Raw genomic sequence first — 21308 nt, 5'->3', positions numbered from 1 at the left:
GTGTTCCATTTCTTAGACTATGCCTTTTAATTCATCTTCTCAGAAAGAGATAACCAACTCTCTAGCCCCTCTAGCAGGATTTTATCAGATGCTATTAAACTCTAGGTTTTATGTACTCAAGATTAAAATTTCCTTGGTTCAAAAATGCAGTAGCGGGGGCTGAGAGTTTGGCCTAGTGGTAAGAGTGCTTGCCTAGCATACATGAAGACCTGGCTTTGGTTCCTCACTACCAAGCACATAGAAAAAGCTGGAAGTGGTGCTGTGGCTCAAGTGGCAAAGTGCTAGCCTTGAGAAAAGCCCAAGGAAAGCGCTCAGGCCCTGAGTTCAAGCTCCACGACTAGCCAAAAAAAAAAAATGCAGTTGCAGAAAAAATATTAAGCACATCCTAAAGAAAATTTTATAGATGCATTTGGCATAAATGGTAAAGAATTTTTAATTACAGAAGTCACCCTCCCTAAAGCATCTTGAGATGAATAGTTGAAGTGGCAAAGGTTACATTTTGTATCTTTCCCCAGTGTATTATGTGATAGAGAAATGATAGGAGGAAAATTGAAAAGGAGAAGCCTGGAGCTCACTTTTATTATGGTAAAAAGAATTTATGACATAAGTTGCAGTATCAGAAGTCTAGATAACATAAAAGTAGTAAAATCTATGATTGCTTCCTATAAGGAACCACTTAGCACCATTTGCCAATGATTGTTTTTTTTTTTAATTGTATTTTATTGTCGGGGTACTGTATAGAGGGGTTAGAGTTACATTCATCGTGTAGTGGGTAAATTGCTTCTCGACCAAATTCTTTCTCATGTTTTTCCCCCCTCCACTGACTGTTTTAAAGGCCAGTTGGGGTGGGATGAATTTTCTTTCAGTTCAGTGATCTAGTACTGAACTGAGAGGAGAGAAGTGCTACAGAAGTGGGGGAGGAATTATGAGGAAGTTGCTGTCAGTCCTTCTGAGTGAGGTCTTCCCCCACCCGAAGAACAGTAATTCCTCTGCTTGCAGGAACTTCTGTACATTTCAAGTACAGGGAGAATAAACAGGCAGGCAATCAATAACCATTTTGTATTAATTCACTTGCTGACTTGATGGCTTCATAACACTATGCAAGGGAGAAATTGACCTTTGTGGAACCATTTTTATAATCTTTTTATTTTCCAAAAGGCCATTGTGTAGCTATCTTGATTGATGTATATTAAATGTACTTTTGTTATCTTACATGTTTAACTCAGAGCTCATGGACTTTCCTTATATAGTTTTCCTCTCTCCATAATTGGGCACAAGAATGGTTTTAGTACCCTATGTTTTGTGCTGTCTGCTCACAGCATTACTGGCCTTTTCCTTCTTTTGTATCTTATTTTAGAAATGGCCTTGCTCTCAGACTTTACTTTAAATGTTGGTTGATTCAAGCCTTGCTGCAACTTTCATTTCTATAGAAAACAGAAAAGCAAGAAATAAATCAGCTTATATTAAAGTAACAATAGTGACTGTACATGGATATAGAAGCAAAGTGATTATAAAAGACATTAGAAATCATTTCTAAGTCTCCTCATTCCTTCTCCTGGTAATTTCAAGATCAAAAAGCCTAAATAACTTGCTAAAGTTATAAAACAGTGATGAGAATTTATCATCTATCCTAAAAAAAATACAATATGCAGGCCGGGAGTTACGCAAGCACTTTAACCACTAGGCCAAGCATGCATGAAGACCTGGGTTCCATTCCTCAGTACCACATACATAGAAAAAAGCCGGAAGTGGTGCTGAGGCTCAAGTGGTAGAGCTCTAGTCTTGAGAAAACCCAAGGACAGAGCTCAGGTCCTGAGCTCAAGCCCAGGACTGGCAAAAAAAAAAAAAAAAAAAAATACAACATGCTCCTAAACAGCTATAGTTTAACAAAATGAATTATCTATAAAGAAAATAAATACACCAAACTACTTACCTTAGTTATCTTTGCGTAGACAGAATGTGGTATGAATTTTTACTCTGATTTTCTGAGCATGTATTTAGCTGTGAATATAACGTTTGTTAATATCATCGTCAAGATTGTGAGCATCAAAGTAGATCTGAATTTGAATCTGACCTCTACCATTACTAGACTCTGTGACTTTTGGAAAATCTTTTTAACCTCTGAACTTGAGTTTCTTACTGAAAAATAGAAATAGGAGTACAGAGTCAACTACAGAAGGGTGTCATCATTGTTGGGGTCCTTCTCGGATGTTTGGGGGGGGTGAAGTGACGATGGAGCCCACAAATAATCCCAGGAACACAGACTCCGGAGACCAGACTCAAGGTGCAAATCTAACTTCATTTTAAAAAATGTGGCCGCTTATATACAGCACATCATCCAATGGTAGCCACCTCATACCACTAGCAGTAAATTGGGCCTTCCTGTTGCAACCATCAACCAATGGTGGCCTGAGACACACGCCCTTACCGTGAGTTTCCAGGAGCTCCTGCTTGTAGCGGAAGTGCCCTCAGGTTCCAGACTGCCCACCTCACTGGGCGTTCCCAGGGGTGTACATGCCTGAAGGCACAGGGTCACCAGGTGTTCCCAGGGGTGTACATGCCTGATGGCACAGGGTCATGGAAGCAGAGAGCAATCTAGGTTTCTAAGCCACGAGCTAGGAGGCCCCACAGAAGGGCACATTGTAAGATTCATACATTTAATGCCTGATTTGTGAAAGCTCCCTAGGTTTTGCTATTGCTATCACTAATTGATCATAGAACAATGGGCAGTAAGATAGTGTGCCCATTATTGAATAGTTCAAGCATTCTTTCTGCTTAAAGACTACCTACTAAAGTCAGCATTTTTTTAATATCTACTTATTTTTATTTTTACAGCAATCCTAAATGCTAACAACAAGCAACCTCAACTTAAAGAGATAGCACTGAAGCACATATTAGTTAAGTCTTGTACACACAGTCAAATAGCTAGTACATATTAGAGCCAAGCCTTGGATCTGGGCAATGGAAGAGTCCTGCTAACTCAAAATATAACTCAGTGATAGTTAAGGGTCATCAATCTGCATCTCTATTTTAATAGCCAAAATTGTAGAAATAACTCAAAATTAAATAACTGACAAGGTTTAAAAATCTGTTCACAAATTACGTGTTGTTCTGTCCAGAAGAGGGATCTAGTTTACTCTAGAGAACAGGCTAGAATTCCTGATTAATTGTAGTAAAGTCTAAGAAATGGAAACAAGAGGTTTGGGGGTTTTGCTTTTGTGTTTAATGTTCTGTGTGAAGTCATTTTCTTTCTTTCATTTTTTTTCATTTTCCCCTTGGCTTATCCCCTGTAGTCACTTTTTTTTTTTGATATCCTGTGACTTATATATATGTTTATCTGATCTAGGGGAAGGAAGGGGAATAACAAAATGGAGAGACAAAGGACAAAGGGTGAACCAATACAACAGCAATACCCACAAGACACTGTGGAAGTGAACGTTACAACTTGGGGGAAAGAGGGGAGTTGAGAAGAAGGAAAGTGGGAGGAAAAAGTGAAAAGGGGTGACAGTGCAACAAGAAATGTACTCATTGCCTTACTTATGTAACTGTACATCACCCTTACAATAAAATTAAAATTAAATAAAAAATTTAAAGTTCAGCAGTTTTTACCATACCATCCAGTCCATTTTGTCTTTCTATTAATCCAGAGGAATGTTCTTTACTCCATCAGATGATACTTAACTGCCTCAGTCAGAATTTGATCTTTAATGACAATACTCATGATTCTTTTATATTTTATACTAGAAAAATTGTCCAGCATATCTAAGAAAAGACACTCACCATTGTAAATTCTTAAACATCTCATTGCTGCTCATTCTAGAGCATTTTATGTAGCATGTAATTAAGAAGCAAATGTCCTTGTGATTTGTATTTGAACTTCTTGTTAGACACTAGTTTGTTTTTACTGCCTCATACCCTCAACAAATCACATGTCTCTTTGACATAGAGATCCTATTGGCCTTCCTTGTATTTCAGAGCCTCCAAACTAAATTAGCTATCCTGCATTATATTCCGAAAATTGTACTAAGGTGTACTTCAGTGTTCATTAACATTTGTGAATGTTGTATTCTTTCCTTCCTTCCTTCTCCCTTCTCATACAGTCGCTGATCTCAGGCTTTTGCTTGCCAATCAGGTGTTCTACCACTTGAGCCACACCCCACCCCTTCTTGCTTTCCTTATTCAGAGAACATATAGCTGGGATGATACACCTGTGCTACTGCACCCAGCTAGTTTTTAATTAAAGTGTGTGGGGGGGTCTTGCGAGTTTTTGCCCAGGCTGATCATGAACTAAGATGTTCCCTATTTTAGCCTGCTCAGTGGCTAGGATTACAGGCATGAGTCACTGTGTGTGACATGTAAATATTGTATTCTTGCAATGCAACACCAGAAAGATATACCATTGTTAACATTGCCAGCCTACCTTGAGATGACATAGTCACAGATCAGAAACTTGAATCCTTGTAACTTCAAAATTTGTTGTTTGGAACAAAGCTGAATTGTTCGACCTACTTTACATACTCATTTTAGGTATCAAGTAATAACCTCAGAAATATGTATGTATTTTTTTCTCTATTTATAACATTGCTGTTGAGGATGCTGTGCGTTTCCAGTTGATGCTGAGGAAGCCCGTCATCATCATTAGTGCTCATTCATTCAGCATGAGCACCTGTTTTATCCAGGCACTGGAGTTGCAAACATGAATAAAACATGATTCCTGTTCTAGAAATATTCATGGTTTAAGAGGTAGAGAGAGCAGGATATTTTTAAACATAATTACTTTCACAGGGATAAGCTTTGTGGAATAAATACATGAACAAAGTAACATGGTTAATGTGAATAACAGGAGGGAACCTTGAGTTTGGTGATATATGGTGATGTTTCAGAGGGGAAATAACTTTTGAGCCTTGTCCTAAAAGTTCTGTGGTAACATGATTTAGAAAGAAGAGCAAAGGATAGAGCATTGTAAGAGATGGAGCAGCATGTTCCAACGTCTAAAGGTTCAAGGGGCATGCTTTGAAAGGAGGTCTGCAGAGTAAGAGGAGGAAAAATAGGCTGCATGAGAAAATTGCAAGTTGAAATGAAGAGATTGAATCCTTTTGGCAGTGTAAAATCATTGGAGATTTCTACATTAGACTGACATAATCAGATTTGAGTTTTAAACTTTGTAGTAGTTTGAGGTCAGAAGAATAGATGACAGATACCAGTCAAAAGTCTGTTACTTGTCAGTCATGGTGGCACACGCCTGTAATTCCATTCCTCTGGAGGCTGAAGCAAGGACCCTGAGCTATAATAACAAGACAGTCTCTAAAACAACAGAAGTCTCATTTTCCAAGGTAAGGAGAAGGGTTTACACTATGTAGGTAAGAGTCACTAGATTTGAGTTTTCTAAAGTATAAACGGTTGAAATCTGTAACCAGTATGGTAATGGGAAATGTGGGCAGTGAGGGTTATCCGGTCTGGTTTGAGTGACTGAGCAGATCCATTTAGATGAACAGAACCAGAGCAATGTAAAGAAAAGAACGATCATTACTTTGTGTTTAGGATTGAGGCACAAGTTTTTATTTTGGACAGGTAGGTTTAGTCTTTTCAGGAACATTTCAATAGACAGGTCTGAATCTGAATCTTGGGAAAGAGCTAACTGTAGTCAAATATTTGAAATTCTACTGTTTATCTTTCCATTAAAAGCTAAGGTTTTCGAGGTTAATCAGTTATTGTTTCAGGAAGGCATCTGTAGATCACAACATAAATTCTTAAGCTTCTTACCAACTGAAATGGTCATTTGAAAGAAAAAAAAAAAACTCTTGATTTCTACTACAGTTACATTTCCCAGAGTTAGTACTCTTGGTTCCTACTATGGTTTCATTTCCCAGACTATCTTTACTTTGAAAAGTAAAACTGGTTTGTACTTAAAAGTTTGCTTGTTCTTTTTTTTTTTATTATCATGCTTACTGATTTGTATCTTGTTTTGTTTTTAGAGACAAAGTTTTGATACATAGAGTTGGCTGTCCTAGAACTCACAGTGATGTGCTATGATCCTTCTGAATCAGCCTCTTGAGAGCTGAAACTAAAAAGCTTATAGGCTTTGGCTCGTGACTGACAAATAGTGTTCAGTATCCTAGCTAAGAATCCCAGAAACTCTTGGTTTGCTCTAAACCAAGATTTGTAGTTAAGTCCTTAAGAAATGTTTGTTTTGTGTATGTTTGCTGTAGTGCCAGTTGTTGCCTTGCCTTAATATATGGAAGACTATATATAATAAAGAATGAAGATGTAGTGTCCTCTGCTTTGTAGCAGTTGTAAAATACAGGATTTTGAACTTCATTTGGCTGGTTGAACTGCGGGTCTTTTTGAAATGTAGTAGATAGATTTTCACAATCTGCTTTCACTTCCAAACTTAGGCATGCATTCACCATTGGTTGAAAAATATAAATTGTTCTGCAAGACTTGGGTAGGCTGGGAGTAATGTTAATGCTATGCATATCTGACATTTTTTTCACTATTTAAAAAATAAATGGAGCTGGGCACAGTGGCTCACACCTGTAATCCTAACCACTCAGGAGGCTGAGATCTGAGGATCGCTGTTCAAAGTCAGCCTGGGCACTAAAGAACACGAGACTCTTAACTCCAGTTAACCACTAGAAAATGGAAAGTGGGGCTGTGGCTCAAGGGGTAGGGTGGTAGCCTTGAGCTGAAGAGCTCAGGGACAGCGCCCAGGTTCAGAGTACCTGCCCCATGACCCACAAAGAAAGAAAGAAAGAAAGAAAGAAAGAAAGAAAGAAAGAAAGAAAGAAAGAAAGAAAGAAAGAAAGAAAGAAAGAAAGAAAGAAAGAAAGAAAGAAAGAAAGCCCAACTTATCCGCATGAAATTCTGGTTTTCACTGTTATTAATTGGATTGTCTATGTGGTTTCTTGGGCTGTGGCTTTTTTTTTCCTTTACTTTGCTCTTGATTGCTATGAAATGCAATTGCCTGCTATTTGGGCAGCTGCAGTAGCTACACTGTGCCCAGAAGTGGTTATATTTCTATATTTAGAAAACTAGAGTATTTGAAAAGTATTTGTAAATTGGTTACTGTAAATGTAATATTTTTCAATGAAACTTGATCATCACCCAGTAAAGAGAGTTACTAATATATATGGGCATGTTAACATGACAGAGACAAAACTCTTTTTTTCATCAGACCTCACTGAGTATTTTACTTTATCATAAGAATCCTATTTTCATCCTCTTAATCTTGAATTGCAGAGCTTTTACTCAAGTGTTTACTTTTGGTCCAACATTTCGAGCTGAGAACTCCCAGAGCCGGAGACACCTGGCAGAGTTTTATATGGTAGAAGCAGAGATTTCTTTCACTGAGACCCTTCAAGATCTCATGCAGGTAGGTACAAATTTTCAAGTATCTGTGGCGTTAAAATACTTCTGTATATATTTTCATCCCAGACTTTTATAGGTTTTAATAGGATTTTTCTTTTTTCTTATTTCTTATTTCTTTTTCCTTTGGTTTATCCCTTATTGTCACTGTTTTTAGTTTTGGTACCCTGTGTCTTGTATATATGTTTATCTGATTTGGGAAAGGAAAGGAGAATAAAATGGTGAGACAGAGTATGAACTAATGCAACAGCAATACTTACAAGACACTATGTTGGAAATGAGCTTTACAGTTTGGGGATGGGAACTAAATGGGAGAAAAATGAGGGAGGGGATAACAATACTCAACAATAAATGTACTCATTACCCTACTTATGCTACTATAACTCCTCAGTGTATCACCCTTACAATAAAATTAAATTAAAAAAAATAAGGAAGGCCAAAATTAGGAGCCAGAAGGTCTGTTATCCTATTTCACAATAGGATAACTATATACAAGTATTACATAATGTATACATCACACATGCTTAACATGCTCATACATTTAAAAATAATAAAAGGTTTTTATTCTCAGAAGTATCCCAGCTTGAGTTTGGACCCAGTTACCTATGCCTATTAATCACAGTTATTTGGGAACAGAGATCAAGAAGATCATGGCTCAAACCCAGCTCAGGGGGAAAAAAAAAAGAAAAAGAAAAGCTAAGGGGGGCAGGAGTTTGTCCTAGTGCTGGAGTGTTTTCCTAGCATGCACAAAGACCTGCATTTGAGTCTTCAGTACCACATATACAGAAAAGACAGAAGTGGTGCTGTAGCTCCAGTGGTAGAGTCTTGTGCCCAAGGACAGTGCTCAGGCCCTGAGTTCAAGCCCAAGGACTCGTTAAAAAAAAAAAAATAAGGCTAAGTATTGGTGTGACCTAGTGATAGATTGCTTTTCTATCATGCACGAAGCCTTGGGTTCAAGTCCTTAGTGCTACATACATAGAAAAAGCCAGAAGTGGTTCAAGAGTTGCAGAGCACTAGCCTTGAGAAAACTCAAGGACTGTGCCCCAGGACGGGAGAAAACAAAAAACAAAAAAACTACGCATTGTAGTTGCCTTTCATCCCAGCTATGAGGGGGCATAGAAAGAATTTCAGCCTGAGAACAAGCCAGGCAAAAATATGTTAGACCCGAGGGGGCCAGAATTTAGTCTGGTGGTAGAGTGCTTGCCTAGTGTGCACAAAGACCCAGGTTCAATTTCTGGGTACCCAGAAAAAGCCAGAAATGGTGCTGTGGCTAAAGTGGTAGAGCTCTACCCTTGAGAAAGCCCAAGGACAGTGCTCAGGCCCTAAGTTCAAGCCCTGAGTTCAACACTCAATACCACCAAAGTAAAAGGTTTATCAGTTTGAATAGTTTATTACGTAATTGCACAAGCCAGGAGCATGGCCTAGTGGTTGAGCATTTGCCTAGCATGCTTGAAACCCTGTGTTCGATTCCTCGGTACCACATACACAGAAAAGGCCAGAAGTGGTGCTGTGGCTCAAGTGTTAGAAGTACCTTGAAGAAGCACAAGGATAGTGCCCAGGCCCTGAGTTCAAGCCCTAGGACTGGCAAAATAAAATAAAATAAAATAGTCATCTGACTTATGTTGTGAATCTTAATGATGGCCTTGATAATGATAGTAAAAAATAGGCATATAAATCAGATGAAAATATTCAGGTTTTTCTACTTCAGTTATTGCACTCCACTGGTGGTACTTTTGGAACTCACTGTTAATGTGCAATTAGAATATAAACTTCTTTTCTGAAGATAGAAGACAAAAATCTCCCTCGTAAGTAATCTTCTGCTTTTCTTTTACTTCCATTACAAATTATATTATATCCACAGAAATAAAATTACCTTGATAAAGAACAATCTGTTAAATATGGTTAAAATGTCATAGTAAAAGCTCTTTCCCCTGATAACTTACCAACTATTACTTAATCCAATTGAGCAACACATTTTAAGTGTTAGAAGGTATTTATGTTGAGGTTACTGCATATTTTACTTCCACTGTAAGAAACAACAGAGATACCAGCATGCTTTTAAATTGCATTGAACACCACTCACATTTAATTTCCTTCCATGTGCATATTTCATATCATCCTCATATCAGTATAATTTTGTCTTTTGCCCTTTTCCACTTGATGTTTATTAGTTTTTAGTGCTCTAGATAATAAAGTTTTCTTTTTCTTCCTTTTTTTCCTTTTTGCCAGTCCTGGGCTTGGACTCAGGGTATGAGCACTGTCCTTGGGTTTTCTAAAGGCTAGAGCTCTACCACTTGAGCCACAGCACCACTTCTGGCTTTTTTCTATGTGGTACCGAGGAATCAAACCCAGGTCTTTGTGCTTGCTAGGAAAGCACTCTACCACTAGGCCAAACTCCTAGCCCCATAAGATTTTCTTAGAGCAATACATTTTCAGAACTTCAGGCACTTATGTTCATTCTTAAGTTAAGTTTCTGTTTTCTTCAAGTGTATTGATAGAGCCTAGTGTGAACATGTTAGGAGAGTCAGTGATTTTCATTTTCAAATCAAAATGTACTGCTCATAAAAGACACTCTCAAGACAATATGTTGGAAATGAACTTTTACAACTAAGTGGAGGAGGATTCGGGGAGGAGGGATGGTGGGAGAAAAACTAGGGACAGGATAACAATGTTAGGCAAGAAATATACTCGCTACTTTACATATGTAATGTAACTGTAATCCCTGTACATACCCTTGACAATAAAATTAAAAGTTTTTGAAAAGACATCAATTTAGCAACACTAGTCAAAATCTCCCCCTTATAGGTAGGTATATTGTGTTGCTCAGCAGTGCAGGCAGACCATCCAGTGCAGGTGTTCTTTCTCCCTCCTTATGTCGGCTTTGTTCAATGATTGAGGGATACAACCCTTCATTAATCACTCAGTTACTTGATAATGTATTTGTCTCACTGCTGTGCTGGAAGGGGATAGAGGCTCAAGACATAAAATTCTTAGCCTCCAATTGTTCTTTCATCAAGTTATTTCTCTCCATTGGATTCATCTGATTTTGTTCCCTGCTTTCCTTCACTGACTTAGAATTTAAAACTTTTTTATTTTTTTGCTTCTGTTAAGAATTTACCTTCTATTTGTTTGTTTGTTTTTAAACTACAGTTGAACATGTCTCCTCATCCTAGAGTAAAAAGCCTTTAGAAAATTCTGCCTCAACAGGCATGATGGTACACAACTGCAATCCCAATAGGTAAACTGGGGAATGATGAAGGCCAGCCTGGACTACATAGCATGATCTTTTATCTCTCCCCCTGCTCCCTCAGAAAAAGAAAAAGGAAAGGAAGGTAGGAAGGAGAGAGAGAAAGAGGGAGAGCGAGGTAGGGGAGGGAGGAAGGGAGAGAATTTTGAAGCTCTGCTTATTTCCCTCAACTTTATCTTTACTGTTGTTCAAGTCTTTGGATTCCAACTTCTTCAAAATTTGTCATCATCACTGTTTTTCATAATCAGTACCTTAGAAACTCATATGCTCACAATTTCTTTCACTGTATTGGATGCATGTTAGGTAGAAGGATAAGAAACAATAGTAAAAGAAGGTAAAAGAGTAAGCCAGGAATGCAGTCAGCACTGAATCTCACTGAAAATGACAAAAGCATCATAGAATATATCTGGTTGTCACTTGGTACTTACGTATTTTCCCACATCTAATCATATAAAATTATTTCAGTAGACAGTCATGCCTCTACTATGTCCAGCCTGGATAGGATATAGTAGCTACACAGTAGATAGAAGGAACAGCCCTCCCTTTGAGACAGCCTATACCTTGTAAGTATGTGAATATGAGTGCATTGTCTAGTGTTTAAAAGGGACCTCAGTGATTTCAAACAATGATTTTCACTTTTAGGGTTTTGTGGTATTATTTGAGGTCATAGGGACTGAACTCAGAACCCCATGATTGCTTATTAGCATCTGTTCTACCACTAAGCTATGCCCAAATTTTAGTTTCAATTACATATATTTCAGGAAAAATTCCCATTACTACTTTTGTCTAAAAAAATTCTTCCATGAGTTTTCTAAGAATACCACTGGTAGAATGAATTCTTACAGACTAGTTCATATTATGTTTATTTTATACTTTAGCTATTTATATTTAGTATTTACATAAAAGATACTACTTCATTCATTTTAAAGTTTGCTTTTAGGTATGAGTTACTGAATGAACCACTGAGCAGTGTTCTTGCACTTTGTAGCAATGGGTACTTGGTGATTCTCTGAACCAGACACAAAGCCATTTCTAATTTATGGATTATGTCCTTTAACTGTCAAGACAGCCCTGAAAACTAGCCATTATTATTGTCCTATGTCTAAAAATATGTTAAAAACAGGTTTTCCAGCTGTAGTTGTTCATTTCACATTTCATACCAATATAGACATCAGTGACACAACATTCTAAGACGGTATCAAGTTTTTCTCACAGAAGAAATCAAATTCATGGTTGTACATTCAGGAATTAACCATGTTAATGGATTTGTAGTTGATGAAACATAGAGATATAAAGCCTCAGATCTGGGGCCTAAAGAGGTCTTTATAAGAATTTACTCACTTTTTCAGACAATTCCATTTTTTATCTCCCTTAGGTTATGGAGGAACTCTTCAAGGCTACAACAATGATGATTCTTTCAAACTGTCCTGAAGATGTTGCACTCTGTCACAAATACATAGCTCCTGGCCAAAAGGTAATTAGTTTTGTGGGTAAAAAGCAATACTACTGTTATTTAGTTATGATAATACTTAAAATGAATATAATTACATTAAAAGATTTCTCTTTTTGTTTTACCAAGGACAGATTAGAAAACATGCTAAAAAACAACTTCTTAACGTAAGTAGATATTATTTCCCTGTCCATTACTCAATACATAATTACTTTATGTATCATGTAGAATTATGATATTCTGTTATATGTTTATCATACTCCTTTGATTTGAGGCAAGAGCCAAATATAATTATTTTTATAGCTCTTGTATCTGGCTCATAGTTGATAATCAGTATGTTCTCAATAAATAAACTAATAAATTATAACAAGATAAAGATACCAGCACCGACACGGGTGGCTCACGCCTGCAATCCTAGCTACTCAGGAGGCTGAGATCTGAGGATCATGGTTCAAAGCCAGCCCAGGCACAAAAGGACCTGAGACTCTTCAACTAACCTCTAGAAAATGAGAAGTGGTGCTTGACTCAAGGGTAGGGCCTGAGCTCTTCAGCTCAAGGCTACCACCCTACCCCTTGAGCCACAGCATCACTTCCAGTTTTCTGGTGGTTAACTGGAAATTAGAGTCTCTTGGACATTAGTGCCTGGGCTGACTTTGAACCGTGATCCTCAGATCTCAATCTACTGTGTAGCTAGGATTATAGGCATGAGCCACCACACTCAGCTTAGTAATTGTATTTTACCTGTATGAAGCAGAAATAGAGATATAACATAATTAAACTGCTTTAGAATAATGAATTTTCTTCATTTAACCATGAAAAAAATTTAAATATGAAAGTAGTTTTTGGTGTACAGAGTTTTTTTCTTGTTTGCACAAAAGATCTTGAAAACTATTTCTAAAATGAAATGTAAGTTTTTATTGTTTACATGCATCAAGAAAAATTCTAAGGTAAGCCTCAGTAGCTCATGCCTGTATTCCTAACTGTTCAGAAGGCTGAAATCTGAGGAATGAGATTTACAGTCAGTCCGGGCAGGAAAAGTTATGAGATTCTTAGCTTCAATTAACCACCCCTAAAACAAAAAAGATGCAAATAGAGCCATGGCTCAAGTGGTAGATGTCAGCCCTGAGCAAGAAATCTCAGGTATAATGCTCAGACCCAAAGTTCAAGCCACAGTACTGGCACAAAGAAAAAAAATGCCAGGTGCCAGTTGCTCATGCCTGTAATCCTAACTACTCAGGAAGGTGAAGAAAAGAAAAATACTAGTTAAAGAGACTTTATAAAGGCCATTAAGGATATCCAGCTTCAGAACTGTAATTTGAACTTGAAAGCATTGCCCTAAATTAAGAAGAGTTGAAGGGAGGAAATATTTATCTTCAAAAGAGATATTTTAAGGAATTACTGTTCCTTAATAATGAAACAGTAATATGCCAATGTTATTTTTTAAAAACCTATTACTGGGCACCTGGCTTACACCTGTAATCCTAAGTACTCAGAAAACTGAAATCAGAGGATCATGATTCAAAGATAGCTTGGGCAAGAAAGTCTATGAGACTCTTACCTCTAATTAACCACCAGAAAGCCAGAAGTGGAGCTGCAGCTCAGGAAAAAGTTCAGGGACAGAAAGAACCATCTCATACTCCCACCCAGAGACCCTTACCCATCCCCCCCCAAAAAAAAGTCTAATCTTACTTTACAAATACAAACACTTTTTATAAATTATTTTTTAACAGCACTGGGCCTTGAACTGCCTGCTCAGCAGGCAGTATAGTACTTGAGTATCTTTTTTGCATTAGTTATTTTTGAGGTGGTGTCTCACTTTGTACCTTGGCCAGCCTGAGCTGTATTCCTCTTACTTATCATTAAGGTTGACAAGCACAAAGCCACTGTACTCAGCCATTGTGTTTCTCTGGTATCTGGAATAACCACTGTGCTCAGCCAGTAACTGAGTTAAAAAGAAGTCTAGGCTTATCTCAATTTTTGATCCCCCCAATCTGCCTTCCAAAAAGCAAGGATTATTGGCTTGAGCTACCATGCCCAGCAAAATTTTAATGTTTGTAACACACTGCAAAATCCATCATCTGTTTTCATTATTCTAGTTGTAAAAAAGAATTTTTCTTACTCGAAAACACTAAAAACAGAGCCAGGAGGATAGCCTAGTGATAGCACACAAGAAGCCCTGGGTTCAATTCCTCAGTACCAAAAAAAAAAAAAAAAAAAAGCCAAAAGTGGCCTTGTGGCTCAAGTGGTAGAGTGCTTGTCCTGAGCAAAAAGTGTCCAAGGACAGTGCCCAGGCCCGGAGTTCATGCCCCCAGACTGGCAGAAAAGGAAAATGCTAAAAACAGAGGGGTTACAGTTACATAAGTCAGACAAAGAGTGCATTTCTTTTTGGACAATGTCGCCCCTTCTCTCACTCTTTCCCAGTTTTCCCTCCCATCCCATCCACAAGTTGTATAATTCATTTTAACACAGTGTCTAGTGAGTACCATCACTTTATATATTTTCACTAAGTTCTAAAGTGATAGGATTGCTAGTAAGTGGTAGAGTTAGAAGTGGAACCCAGGGCCTGTTGTCTTTTCTTTTAATTGTATATATGAAACTCTAAGTGATGTTTAATGCTTAGAATCTGGACTCAAAAATCAGGGGTTATGAGTTACTTTACACAAGTGATCCTTGACAGGTAACTGGTTATCTCTAAACTTTAGCTGCTGTTTTGTAAGTACTCACTTTTAAATTATTAGTGCTACCACTTCCAAGCACCACGTAGAAATCCCCTGTTTAATACTAGATTTTAATTTAAATAGAATTTTCATCTAAAAAGTTATCAATGAAAACATAGTTTGGGGAGCTTTGTAGTATAGAATATAGGGTATATATAATTACACCATTAGTTTGTCCATTTGTACATGTATGTATATCTATGTGTATAGAGTTGTTTTGTTTTTTTTTCATATAAAAAGGTGAATTTATTGGGGAAGTAGATGGTGAACTGACCGGCCAGGGACACAGTGCAGACTCGGGAGCTGACACTGTGACTGTATAGGTATTTTTACCTCCGATTATAAGTTTGTGTGAGTAAATTATTTTTTTCTTCTTTTTCTTTTTTTCCTTTTTTTTTTTTTTTTTTTTTTGCCAGTCCTGGGCTTGAGCTCAGGGCTTGAGCACTGTCCTTGGACTTTCTCAAGGCTAGAGCTCTACCACTTGAGCTTCAGCACCACTTCTGGCTTTTTTTTTCTATGTATGTGGTGCCAAGGAATCGAACCCAGGTCTTCGTGCACTCTACCACTAGTCCAAACTCCCGGCCCCAAGAGTAAATTATTTTTTAGCTCAAAGTTCTTGAGAAAGTTTTTAGATTAAAAAATATACAAAATTTGCAAGGAAATTAACATTTTATATGTGATTGATAAGCATATTTTATTGCCTTGTTAAAAGTTACCATATCGTTTTTAATATCTTTCAGATATATAAAAATTGATAGCTTTTTATCTAATAATTCTTAATTTTTCCTGTGCAAAATTAGTGTTTAAGAATTATTTCTAATTACTTTAAATACATTTATAGTTATGCTTTGTAGTAGTCAAAGATTGGAATCATCAGAAATACCCTCAACAGAACTTGTTATGATATATCCACAAAGTGAAATACTATATAATAAATCCAAAAATAAAGTCCTTATATACTGACAAAGATCTGCAAAGAATGTTATTTAATAAAATAAAGTATAAGAAGTACATATTGTATATATGCAATAGCAAACATTTACTAAAAAGTGATTATATATTATTTGTGTATATATACATAAAATCTTCTGAAAGGATACACAAGAAGTCTATAACAATGAAAATGTGAGAAGAGAGAAACTGGGTGGCTGTGATCAGAGAAAGAAGGAAGGTATATTCTCTATTTTTTTTTTTTCTTTTTGAAAGGGTCTTCCTGTCCTGTTTTGCCTAGGCTGGTCTCTAGCTGCTGAATTCAAATGGTCCTCCTGCCTCAGTCTCTTGACTTGCCTTTTGAGTAGCTGAAATACATGTACATACCTTCACACCCCGTTGTTGAGAACCTTTTTTTTTTTTTTTTTGCCAGTCCTGGGGCTTGAACTCAGGCCCTGAGCACTGTCATTGGGTTTTCTTAAGGCTAGAGATCTACCATTTGAGCCACAGCACCACTTACAGCTTTTTTTCCTATGTATGTGCCAAGGAATTGAACCTGGGTCTTCGTGCATGCTAGGCAAGCACTCTTATTTCTAGGCCAAACTCCCAGCCCTGTTGAGAACTTTTGACACGTACTGATCTTTTTTTTTTAACTATGTGGTTATATCACACAAAGACAGTCACACACACACACACACACACACACACACACACACACACACACACGAATCTTGGCTTCCTGAAAGCAGAGGCTTATTTTTTTTGGGGGGGGTGGTTATAGGGCTTGAGCTTTGCCTGGGCCTTGAGCTCTGCCTGGGCCTTGGTCCCTGAGCTCTTCAGCTCAAGGCTACCGCCCTACCCTTGAGCCAAGCCCCACTTCTTGTTTTCTAGTGGTTAATTGGAGATAAGAGTCTCAGGTCCTTTTGTGCCCAGGCTGGCTTTGAACCTTGATCAGCCTCCTGAGTCGCTAGAGGCTTTTAAAAAATTTTTGTTTCCATTGCCTAGAATAAAGTCTAGCATTTAATATGTGCTTATATATGTTTATTAAATAGATAAATGAAAGACTGAATGATAGCTTTTGAATTTTTTTGCTATCATGCAACAAAGCCTTTATTAACATTTTGAGCAGGTTCAGCTATTATTGAAACTGGTTAATTTCTAAACTTAAAATGGGGGCAAATGGATACAATGCTGAATAATGCCACCATTGGGCACTGCGAAGGCAGACTGTAAAACTAATAGCCACCCCTGAGACAGAGAACCAGATGCAGGATGGACTCTTTCTGAATGCTATAGTCAGAAAGAGTGCGGCCATCTTCCAGCTGCTTGCCTGCACAGATCAGCCTCTGCTGGTCGAGAGGAATGCCCTCTTTATCCTCCTCTTTTTCACATTCTCAGTGGCATTACTGGGTTCCATCTCCAGGGTGATGGTCTTACCAGTCAGTCTTCACGAAAATCTACATTCTGACTTGTTACTGAAGATGAAGAGGCAGAGAATTGCCAATTATTTGGACACACCACCCACAACAGCTGCTGCTCCCCAACAGAGCCAGTCGCCACTAATCAGCTTTTGTACTGTTAGTCTCAATGTTTGATACTTTTTATTACTAGAACGTTGGAACAGCATGGATTCAGAGAAAGTAATTGCTGAAAAGATGAAGCTCCTCAATATACACTGAAAGCCAATCAGTAGTAGGGTTATTAAATCGTCATTTCATGCAAATCAGGATTTCGTAGTATTGAATTAGATTTAATTCTCAATTTTTCAATGACCTCACAGACTATATAAAATTGGCTTTTCTAAATGGCTTTAGAGATGGCCTAGGTAAGAACAGCCCTATTGTATTAACATTGCTGCTTATTTTCCCAGCATTTCTTATACAGAAGCAGTAGAGATCTTAAAGCAAGCATCCCAGAACTTCACCTTCACTCCTGAGGTAAAGGGGTTGGGGGTCGGGAGGAAGAGGTTTACTTCATTAAGAATCCTTCATATTAACCTTCCTTTCATAAGCTCATCTGTATATAGGCTTTGTTTACTGTTCGCTGAACCTTCTTAAAATACTTAAGATTGAGAAATAATTTTGAACTAGAATTGTGTTATCTCTAGTAGCAGGTTATTAAAAAAGAGTTTCCCAGTTTAGGAAAATGAAAATCAGAAAAAAAAAATCCTAGTAATCACAGAATATTACTGTAGAATTGAGAATGTCAGTCATTCCTAATGTACATTATGAAAATTTTTTAAAAGTGATAGTTAAAGCAAGCAGATTCTATAATTAACTTAGTTTAGACAACATGTTAAACATGTTTCTTTGTCATCAAACTTCATTGTTTTTTAATTATGCCATTCAAAATGGCTCTTTATAAAGAAGTCTTGTATTTTTTAATTTATTTAATAAAAAGTGTAAATCTAAGGTATGCAGCATAGCTGTTGGATATATGTATACACTGTATAATAATAATCATAATCAAGTTAATGAACACATCTGTCACAACCGCACTGCATATTATATCCCTAGCCTTGATCATGTAATCGCTAAAAGTTTATGCCTTTTTTTCACCACCTCTACATTTCCCCTAGCCCAACATTTGGCAACCATGGTTCTACCCCATGATGGATTTTTGTTTTCTCTGAAAAATTTTCCCCCTGATTCCAGGACTTAAATTCAACAACAGCATGATTGCACACAACTGACAATGACCAACAAAACCATATCGCCAGCCTGGCATTTTTGGGGTTTCTAGGTGACTTCAGAGCTCTATTTTTATACATAATGAGTTGAGACTCTTGCCAGTTGCTGGTGGCTCACCTTGTAACCCTAGCTACTCAGGAAGCTGAGATCTGAGGATCATGGTTCAAAGCTAGTCTAGGCAGGGACTCTTATCTCCCAGTAACCACCAAAAAGCTAGACGTGGAGTATCTCAAGTGGTAGAGTGCTAGCCTTGAGGACAAAAATCACTGGGAGAATACCCAGGCCTTGAATTAATCCTCAGAACTAGTATGCATGTGCGCGCGCACACACACACACACACACACACACACACACACACACACACACACAGAATATAGTCTCAGAAAAGCTATTTGGTTCTATGATGTTTTGCCTACTGCAAAACTGCCTTCTGCCTTCTCTGTTACTTTATTGTATAGATAGTAACAGATATATGTACATAAACATATTGGCTTCTCTCTTTTTTAAACTAAATGAATAATAGGCCAATAGGCTAATTTTTTTTTTGCCAGTTGTGGGGCTTGAACTCAGGGCCGGAGCACTGTCGTTGGACTTTCCTCAAGGCTAAAACTCTACCCTTGATCCACAGCACCACTTCCAGCTTTTTTCTATGTATGTGGTGCCGAGGAATCGAACCTGGGTCTGTGCATGCTAGGCAAGCACTCTATCACTAGGCCAAACTCCCAGCCCATAAATGTATTAGAGTACGTTTTGATTGATATCAAAATAGAAATGGAGAAGATACAATACTGGTTTAACATTTTTCCCTTTATCCATTCATGACACTATTCAGCTATTCATAATTCTTTAGTACCAGCAAGCTATTTTTGTATACCTTATTTGATGGGAGAATTTTAATAGTTTTATTTATCATTATAAAATCAAGGACTATTGTGTAAGTTTTTTGTGCTTAACTATTACATGTAGGGAAATTTTAAGGTTAAAGTACTCTTAAAAATGAGGGCTGGAGGCATGACTCAAGTGGTGGAGTGACAGCCAAGCAAGCTTGAAGTATATAGTATCTTTAGTACCTTTGTCTTCAAACCATCTCTTACACCAGTCCTGTCCCTACTTATCAGATGTTCTTACAAGTGGTTTTTTGATTTGGGGATTTTTTTTTTATTTTATTTTTTATTTTTTTTACCAATCCTGGGCATTGAACTCAGGCCTGAACACTGTCCTTGGACACTTTTTGCTAAAAGGTAGCACTCTGCCACTTGAGCCACAGCATCACTTCTGGATTTTCCTGTGTGTATGATACTGAGTAATCAAATCCAGGGCTTCGTGCATGCTCGGTAAGCACTCTACCACTAGGCCACCCTCCTAACCCTTATAAGTGTTTTAATATAATTTGTTATTATTTTATTTGTGACCAATTTTTTATGTAATTTTAAATATAATCTTTGTCTCTCATCCTGGAACCTTGGTGAAGTTGGAAACTATAATTGCTTCTGTATTACTAAATTTAGTACCTACCATTGTACCTAGAATTTGATAAGCACAGTAGAATTTGCTCAACAGTGCTATTAGCCATCAAAGAGCATATTATATATAAGTTGACTCAGATTTTTTTTTAAAAAATTCACCAAAAAGAGCCATCTAGCCAGAGATAGACTCAATATTAGAAATACTATCTTCCATCATTTAATTTCCTGAGACTTAGCAACAGTAACTTGGAGAGAAGCTCTAGGCAGTATTAATAAAAACTGCAGTTCTGAACAGCTTTATGTCTTTAGAAAGTATGCTTTGTTTTCCTGTTGGTATGTTCACTTGCTGAATGCTGCTGCGGGACAAAAAGAATGATGTTTATCTACTGGGTTCAGCTTTCATCCTTTCAGGCCTTGGTTGTGATTAACAAGTATGTCCCTTTAGTTTAAGTCAACTGTGTAACCTCAGCAGACAGCTCCACATATCACTGAGCCTCCTGTAGCAGAATCCTTAGAAATGAAAGAAAATATTTTGGGATGCTTAATTGAATGTTTCACATCTGTCCTGTAATTTTGCTATTACAATTTTTTTTTTCATTACAGTGGGGTGCTGATCTACAAACTGAACATGAGAAATACTTAGTCCAGCACTGTGGCAACATACCTGTCTTTGTCATTAATTATCCACTAGCACTCAAGCCTTTCTACATGAGGGATAATGAAGATGGCCCCCAGCACACAGTAAGGAAAGATAATAAGTTGGGTTTTATTATCTGAGACTGGGTTTCCCTTCATTTGATTTTATTTAACTTTTGGCATGTTTATTTAAGTTATAGCCATTATTCTCTTCATCCTTTAAATGACAATATTTTCTAAGTGCTTACCTCGAACAAGCTTGACATGGAAATTCCAAGATTCCTATGTTCTGTAAATATCATCTATTTAACAGAAAGAAAAAGTGCGAGTATAGGTGGATTTTATTTTATTTTGGTTTTGTTTAACTAAGTGGAAGTGTCTTTACAACACTGTATGGCTGCAGTATGAACATCCATTATCTACCATAACTCTGTGTGTGTGTTGGTGTGTGCGTGCCTGGGCTCTGTCCCTGAACTTTAGTGCCTAAGACTAGAGCTCTACCACTTGAGCCACACTGCCTCTTCCAGTTTTCTGATAGTTAATCGGACATAAGAGTCACAAAGGCTGGGAGCGAGGCCTAGGAGTAGAGTGCTTGCCTAGCATGAACAAAGACCTGGGTTCGATTCCTTGGTACCACATACATAGGAAAAGCAGGAAGTGATACTGTGGTTCAAGTGGTAGAGGCCTAGCCTTGAGAAAGCCCAAGGACAGTGCTCAGGCCCTGAGCTCAAGCCCCAGGAACTGACAAAAAAAAAAAAAATTAAGTCTCACAGACTTTCCTGCCTGAGCTGACTTAGATCTCAGCCT

General features: G+C 37.6%; 1 protein-coding gene across 4 annotated transcripts in view; it reads left to right on the top strand.

Moving 5' to 3' along the window:
* Nars2 (asparaginyl-tRNA synthetase 2, mitochondrial) overlaps positions 1-21308 on the top strand; it is a 106975-nt gene that overhangs the window by 67544 nt on the left and 18123 nt on the right. For 3 of the 4 annotated variants that reach the window (XR_016538095.1, XM_090348504.1, XM_090348505.1), the window contains exons 7-11: positions 7240-7372; positions 11988-12086; positions 12192-12229; positions 17580-17646; positions 20469-20606. Coding sequence is in view for 3 of the 4 variants with exons in the window: in XM_090348504.1 (XP_090204630.1) it covers positions 7240-7372; positions 11988-12086; positions 12192-12229; positions 17580-17646; positions 20469-20606 (475 nt within the window). In the remaining variant the exon portion in view is untranslated. The remainder of the gene's footprint in view (positions 1-7239; positions 7373-11987; positions 12087-12191; positions 12230-17579; positions 17647-20468; positions 20607-21308) is intronic. The other variant, XM_090348506.1, reaches the window with a different exon arrangement.

The sequence above is a fragment of the Megascapheus bottae genome, chromosome 16, assembly GCF_031878675.1.
Source record: "Megascapheus bottae isolate mThoBot1 chromosome 16, mThoBot2.hap1, whole genome shotgun sequence".
NCBI classification, from domain to species: domain Eukaryota; kingdom Metazoa; phylum Chordata; class Mammalia; order Rodentia; family Geomyidae; genus Megascapheus; species Megascapheus bottae.
Note: the sequence above shows the minus strand (reverse complement) of the source record. Positions and strands in the feature narration are given on the sequence as shown.